A 7,443-nucleotide genomic window follows, 5' to 3' on the forward strand; every position below is an offset into this window, starting at 1 on the left:
AGTGTTACATTATATTCTATACTTCTATCAAAAACTCTCCTCTATTTGTGGCTGTTTGTGTTTTTCATGACCAAAACATCCCTACATGGATCGTATACCTTCATTTTCATCATGATATTTCTCTCTCTGTGTGCATTTTTGTAAGGCAACACATCATAGGACTTTCAGGGATTGTTGTTGCATCATGCATCTGAAATGACAAGCTTCGTTACCGATGCTGTAAATTAGATATGCTCTGTGGAAGCCGGCTTGCTTTAGTTTTTTGTCACTAAACTGACGTCACAGATGGTGGGAAGCTACAGAAAGCCAAACTAAGATTAGCACAAAAAGATCTGTCTTTACCCTGTGGTATAGACAGATTGTTAATGTGTTTGAGAGATTTACTTATGTACTGAAAGTAATGAACATCAACCCATTTGTGAACTGTCTCCCACCAGAGACACTGCGGCAAAGACTGGGCTGTATAAAAAGTAAATCTCCAGCAATCTCCATGAAGTCTATGAGTCTATGAGGTTATGTGGCTGCTGATGCGTGGCTGTGGGGGGCTTACGGTTTTGCACTGACTCTGGATTTGCACTGAGTCTCTGGGTTACAGAGGTGATGTGTTTGGGATCATATCAGGGCTGAATTAACTCTCTATTGGGCCCTGGAGCAAAAATAAGATATGGGCTCCAATTAATCAGACCGCCCCCACATCAGTTTGCAAAATAAACCATCAGTGTTCCTGCATTGCTGTGTCAGATTTTTTCATAAAACACACATTATCATTACATTAACATGTAACATGCATACTTGTTACATATAAATGAAAAATGGAAATAAATGTATCAAGCGAAATGAGAAATATATGAAAACTCAATTTTGACACAATGCCTCTCTACAAGTCATCAAGACTAACCATTGCTTTAAGACCCTTATTTTCCATGTATATTGTGCTTTTGTTGTATACATTACCAAAAAGAGGTAATTAATCAAATTATCACAAAGTAATGTGGAGCAATTGCCCACTTTGCCAGGTTGGTACTCCAGCTATGACCAGTACTTTTTTTTTCTTTTGCCTGCTTCATGGTCTGTCTTTTACATGTGGAAATGTATTTGGTAGTGCCTAGGGCTGACCCTGAATAGTCTAAGATTCAATGCTTCAATGTGCGGAGCCTGATTCGACTGTCAATCTCACAGTCAAAGCTTCGCAGTAAAACAAGGATCTTGCCATTTTGGCGATATGGGGGTGCTCAACGTCTGACATTTCATAGAACTACTAGTTTTCTCCCAATAAGTTAATATACAGCCTATTACAATATACATTTCAACGTTATAATGCTGTAAATAAACATGTAAAAAGAATAAAACTTTCAATAAATGTTTAAATAAATCCTAAATTGTAACCCTAACTCTGGGTCGTCAGTGCGCACGTGTAGGCGTAGCATGTATGTGTAGGTGCAGAACAGACGGAGCCCCGGCTTCACTGGTGTTGTGCCGAGTTGTCCACACCTCGCAGGACTTTCGTTTAAAGTATCACCGTTGATTTTTAAATAGTCGGCTACTTGAAATAGACCCGCGAGGAGCCGCGACGTGCATGCAGTTGTCGGCAGCACGGCATGCAAGCTAAAGTCGGCACAAGACCGGTGAATGGCGAGAGAGAGAGAGAGAGGGTCAACAATAAGCCTCAGATTAACTGGAATTAAGTGGAATGAAAAGAGACTGCAGCTCTGCAGGTTCTCAAGCGGAGCTACCGTGTGTAATGTAACCTTACTAAATGACAACCTTAAACAAGCCTGGGTCATATTTAAAACATTTTATGTTGAACTGCAGCTGCAGCACAAAGATATCTGACTTGCATGAATGAATGAATGAATTGGGTACTTTCTTGAGAAACAATGAATAGCAGCACTCAAAATTATTAAATATGATTAACCTGGTAGCATTATAAGTCTGTCCTTGGTATAGAGACAGGTTGTCTTGTGCTTTTAATATGCAATCACTTAATAATAATTGGTGAACACTTCAAAACGGATAAAGTTTACATTATTCAAAACAGATCTATCAAATGTCCATGCCACTCTGAATAACATTTGAGAATAAATACTCTGGGATATGGGGAACATACAACATGCTCTTATAAACATTTACTTAATAAAGAGGAGAAGATGTGACACCTCATGGTATGAAAAGCCTGATTCATGTTCAACGTAATAAACTGTAAAAACTATGCACCTGCAGTTTTTCTCCATCATAACTGATGCAGTAGCAGATATGGAGATAGTCCCCAAATATAAAAACTAATTCCAGAAGGGAAAAGGTGCCTAAAAAATATCACTGTATTAGGCCACACCAATGACTGACGAGCAAGGTTTAGGTCAAATTTCACATGTCCTGATACACTTAGAGAAACAACCACAGACAGGCACAAGTTTTAACCACAACATGACCTTTTTCAACCAACCTGCTGTCAAATCAGACGAGAAACAGTCACTGCCTCAGTGTCGATTAAAAGGCTTTCACTAACGAGTCCTGGAAAGTTTGCAGCCTCTCTTTAAGAGAAATTAGCCAAATGAACATACTACAGAAAACACCCTCCCTCCCCTTACCCACCAAAATGCTGCTCCAATAGTCACTGGGAGGATACGGAACAGAATTCAACATCCATTTCCTGGTGCGTTAGCTCCTGTTTGAACCAAAAACAGGAGGTAGAGAGTTCCCACTGGACACTGAGTGGCTGCTGCATGCTGTCAGTCCTCAGCGAAAAAGCCATGAAAGGAGGGCTTCAGATCAGTGTGTGGTGGTGTTTGTGTCCGGGTGGTGTGTAGGGAGGTGGCGCCGGGTTGGGTTTTATCCCACGGCTCTTCATGTAAGAGATGAACTGGTCAGGGATCTCTGCTAGCACGTCTTTAGCGAGCCGAGCCATGCTTAACACGTGGTTGCCTGTTCTGTCCATGTAGTCTCTGAAGGGAACGAACTGAGGAAGAAGAGAAGAAAATGGAACAATATGCTTATATACAGTAACTTCATGCTCATGAGGACAAAGAATGTCATGGTGTAGTAAATAATCCAAAATATTAACTTTTTTCATTTTAAAAATGCATTGTTGCACAGGATTTGACAGCATATGGTTTCCTCTGCCTAGCATAATACCATCTGGGGGTTTTGGGCTATTGTTGTAGTGATTCATGAAAAGCTCCAAATACCTTTTGACAATGTACACAAGTATGTTTTGGAGAGCAGTATGGTATAGTGCATGGAGAAATCCACAGGGCTCATGTTTAAGCCCCAATGTTAGTCAACATTTGCCAGATCCCGCAAGCTTTAGGATGCTGATCTGTCACTAATCCCATGCTCTGGCTTATGCAGGAGTGAGAGGAAATAAATGAGCTTAAGTGAAAAGATAAGTTTTTCTAGTAGGGTTTTATGGTAAATATTTTGGATTTTTTTTCCATCTTTTATATTATTTATCATAGCACATCAAGGTTTTTTTTTTGGTAAAACACACAAACCCTGACAAATCTCATCTAGTGATCAATTTAGTTAGTACAGTATTTGATGGCCAAAACAATAGCCATCAAATACTATAAATTGTATTTGGCACTGGCCCACCTCCACTATAAAACACATCGTTGGTTGCCCACTATTCAGTCACTTTACTTTTTTTTGACATAATAGAAACAGAAAGATGATGAGTCAGTTGAAACCTTGATAGTTCTGCGAATAAGATAAGATGTAACTTTATTAATCCCCTGTAGAGGAAATTTCAGAAAGCAGGCCCAAAAGGGGCCTGCTTGTCTTCATGGGAATTCACAGGAAGCACACAGATGCCCTAATCTGTTGAGCTGCCAGTGCCAACAGATGGTCCTTTGTCAGAAACAGACGTTTTAATGTCCCAGCACAACTGAGGTAATCGTATGAATGTAAATGTAAAAATATGACACAGTGTGTACTGTAAATCAGTGGAAACACTGTTGCCTACAAATAGTGATCCGTCTCTCATGGCCAAAGACTCCATGGCCCAAGCTTGAGAAGTGTTTATTGACGGTATTGTCTGTTATCTGGACTGGACATTTATGAGCTATTCCTTAAGTTCGGTGAACTTGGACACCACGCTTCTTTTCCAGTTCCTGGTCTCGACATACATCTGCAACAAACACAGTTTCTTTCATGCTGTAAAGAGCAGTCACCTGAACAATGTCCCTCTCTGCCAGTTTCCCCCGGGACGAAATCCTGATGTCATCACCATCCAGCTCCACCATAGCTGGAAGACACAAGTTTGCACACATGCACACAAACACACAGTATGACAACTAAGCAAAGACAAGATTTGCACAAGACAGCACTGGCTTTAGGACAGAGACAAGGTTGATACACCACTGATGTAAAGGTTTAGTTATCATACATCATATTAATCCCATAGCCTTAGCATCAGTAAAGGAGTGTGTATGTGGAGCTGTACAGCTGTAATCTCTCTTCATTGCATGTTTAATCAACTAATAAATCCTTTTATTATAGCCTCTGTGCAATTTAGAATCATTGGTACTAACAAGCAAACCCAGCAATTAACCTCAGCTATTTCTTCTACAATTATGCCTGCATCCACCTACGCATTCCCTTCTCTACTGACTCAAATGAGTTTGTACAGTAATTTTCTTTCGGGTATTTCTCTGAATCAGTGCCAGAGAGGGTAACGCTGGCTGTAACAGTAATACACTGTGAGTTATATGAATTAAAATGTCAATTATTGGCTTAAGGTTTACAACTTGATTGATGTAGATGGTATAAAAACATCAGCACACTGTATATTACACAAAACGCTTTAGAGATTTAGATTTACAAGCTGTTTTCTTTACTAATAAAATGACCACATTATTTAATAATTACATTCATGCAGCAGTTACAAAAAACACTGTACCATCAAACTCAGCCTGACCCACTCCAACTATGATGATGGACATGGGAAGTTTGGCACCCTGCAGAGAAATCAAAAAAGGAAAATATGTTTTTTCTTAACAGACAATATACACATGTAAACATTTCTTTAATTAGAGGAGAAACTTGTCCACATACACCAATGACCTGTGGCACTCATTACTGTACATCAGACATTATAGCAGTTACGTGCTCACCCACGTAGGTTACAATCACACTAACGTTCTGCTTCACCCTTTAACGAGCTGAATAACCTTTTAAGTATGACAAGGCCTCCAGAGAGAAAAAGAGAGTGAGTTAGAGACAGGAAGTCAGAGAAAGAGCACGAAACATGGAGATGCTTAAATAGAAACTTGTTTTTCTTTCTTTCCTTATTCCAGATATTTTATGAAATCCAATTTTCTGTCTTATGAATGCTCCCCAGCTCTTATCTTGGGATGACAATTTGTGTTTGCCCACTGAATGCTGGTTATCAGGCTGAGGAAAGGAGATTAAACTCACTGACAACACTAACAGCAGATACTGTTCAGTAGTATCAGTACTGAAGCTGTTTTGACAGCTAAAAGCCAATCAAATTTATCCCCAGAATTCCCAGACTGGATTGACGACATGCTGACCTGCAGAAAGAACCATATTATTTTGACGTTATTCAAGATCTAAGGTTAAGGCTAAAAGAGACATTTGTTCACGGGAAGGTGGGGGGGGATTAATCTGTTGGCAAACACCTCAATTAGCTCCAGGTGTGCCATGTTGGCATTTGTGAGCTGGGAGAGGAGGGAGAGGGAGGAGGTGACAACTTCAGTCAGCACAGCATCATCCGTCACCCGCCCAGCCACTCCCAAGCCACACCTCAAGTCAGACAACATGGCTGTTAGTTTCGCTACCGTGACGGTTTACTGTCTCCAAACTAAGGCATAATCTGGATTGAAAATCAGACAAAAGATGTCAACATTTACAACATGTAGGGCTAGGAAATATTTGATATTATGCTATACTAACTTTCAAATTGCATTGTGATGACAGGTACCTACCGTTTTATCGTTCACCAAATATCTGTTCTCCTAATGAATGATCTCAAGAAAAAATTCATTTAGACAAAAGTCTGCAGCCATGCTAGCGGCTTTGTAGGGCTGTGCTTAGCTACAGCAGTCCTTTTTTGCTAAACTGTAATGCCAGCTTGCTAACATGCTCACAATGACAATGTTAAGAGGCTGATGTGTAGCAGGTATCATGTTTACTATCTTAGTTTAGCATGTTAGCATGTTAACATTTGCTATTCAGCACTACACATAAAATAAGATGTCATTATTTTTGCAAGCATTTGGTCAAATATCTGGCTAAAAATATATGATTTATATTTTACTTAAATATACCAAATTTCATGGAAACCATCTAAGTTTTGTCCCAACCGACCCAACATCGCCATCCACTGAGCCACATGGGCTCTAAACTGATATAGTCCCTCAACACTAAAAAAATGCTTTTTTACTTGTTGTTACTTCACTTGAATGTTTAACCCTCCCTGTGCAGAATGATGTATGTGCAGAGTAAGATGTTTCCGAACAGGCCCTACAAAGAGTGGTTCGTTTTGCTTAATGTATCATAGGCAGCACTCTACCCTGCCTAAAGGACATTTACACCAGGCTGATCTCAATCACCCAGATAACAGAAACGCCTTTCCTCCCTGCTGCCCCCCTACTTCTTTTAAAGAATATTTTTATCTTACTTACTGCTCAAAGTTACTATAGTTTTTTATTACTTATATATTCTTTATTCTTATTCTACAATTTTAGAGTCACCAATTAACCTAGCCTGCATGTCTTTGGACAGTGCAGAGAAGCCAGAGCACCTGGAGAGAACCCACACAGGCACAGGGCAGGGCAAGTGAGGTTTGAACCTGCAACCTTCTTGCTGCGAGGCAACAGTGCTAACCACTGAACCACCGCCCATCCTTTACATACCTAATTATATAATTAATGTATATTTCAGGCAAACAAGCTGTATCATACGCTTACACATCCTATTTTGTGTAATGTATGTATATGTATTATAAACAAACAGTCCAACAAAAACAACGTCCTTCATTCTGTTTGAAAGGTTTTTATGAATAAAACTCCTCAGGTCAAGACTCTGCTGTCTACTTACATCTGAAGGACAGAGGACACTCGTTTGAGGACCACCAGGTGCACATTTTAGACAGAGAAGATGGATGGTTTGAAAGAGGTGTCAAGGAAGCCATCTACACCAGGGTTGAGAAGCCATCATTGAACAGGGGAGGGGGTCTACGCCACCACTTATCCCCCACTTACAATGCTGTCCTTTCATCACTTCCCAGGAAACTCAACAAACGTAACCTGTTGGCCTCAGGTGAAGATACCAACGATGGTCGTTCAGTCTTGGCCACAGGTAGTCTCAACGACTGTAACGACTGTCGTCACAGCAACAAGGAACACTAACGAACCAGCGGTATCGATGACCTGGGCCAACGACCCCACTGAGGTTAAATAGCTGAGTTTCCCTGCCAGTCAG

The 7,443-nt window shown here is 40.3% G+C and overlaps 1 protein-coding gene across 1 annotated transcript in view; it reads right to left on the reverse strand.

Annotated features, from left to right (window-relative positions):
- Positions 1 to 2,548: 2,548 nt before the first annotated feature.
- The window catches only part of cpne5b (copine Vb), a 157,355-nt gene continuing 152,460 nt past the window's right edge, over positions 2,549 to 7,443 (reverse strand). The window contains exons 18-20 of the mRNA XM_046029370.1: positions 4,898 to 4,955; positions 4,170 to 4,243; positions 2,549 to 2,956 (exon numbers count right to left, since the gene is read on the reverse strand). Of these exons, the coding sequence (XP_045885326.1) occupies positions 2,765 to 2,956; positions 4,170 to 4,243; positions 4,898 to 4,955 (324 nt within the window). The 3' untranslated portion in view covers positions 2,549 to 2,764. The remainder of the gene's footprint in view (positions 2,957 to 4,169; positions 4,244 to 4,897; positions 4,956 to 7,443) is intronic.

The sequence above is a fragment of the Micropterus dolomieu genome, linkage group LG18 (genome assembly GCF_021292245.1).
Source record: "Micropterus dolomieu isolate WLL.071019.BEF.003 ecotype Adirondacks linkage group LG18, ASM2129224v1, whole genome shotgun sequence".
NCBI lineage: Eukaryota > Metazoa > Chordata > Actinopteri > Centrarchiformes > Centrarchidae > Micropterus > Micropterus dolomieu.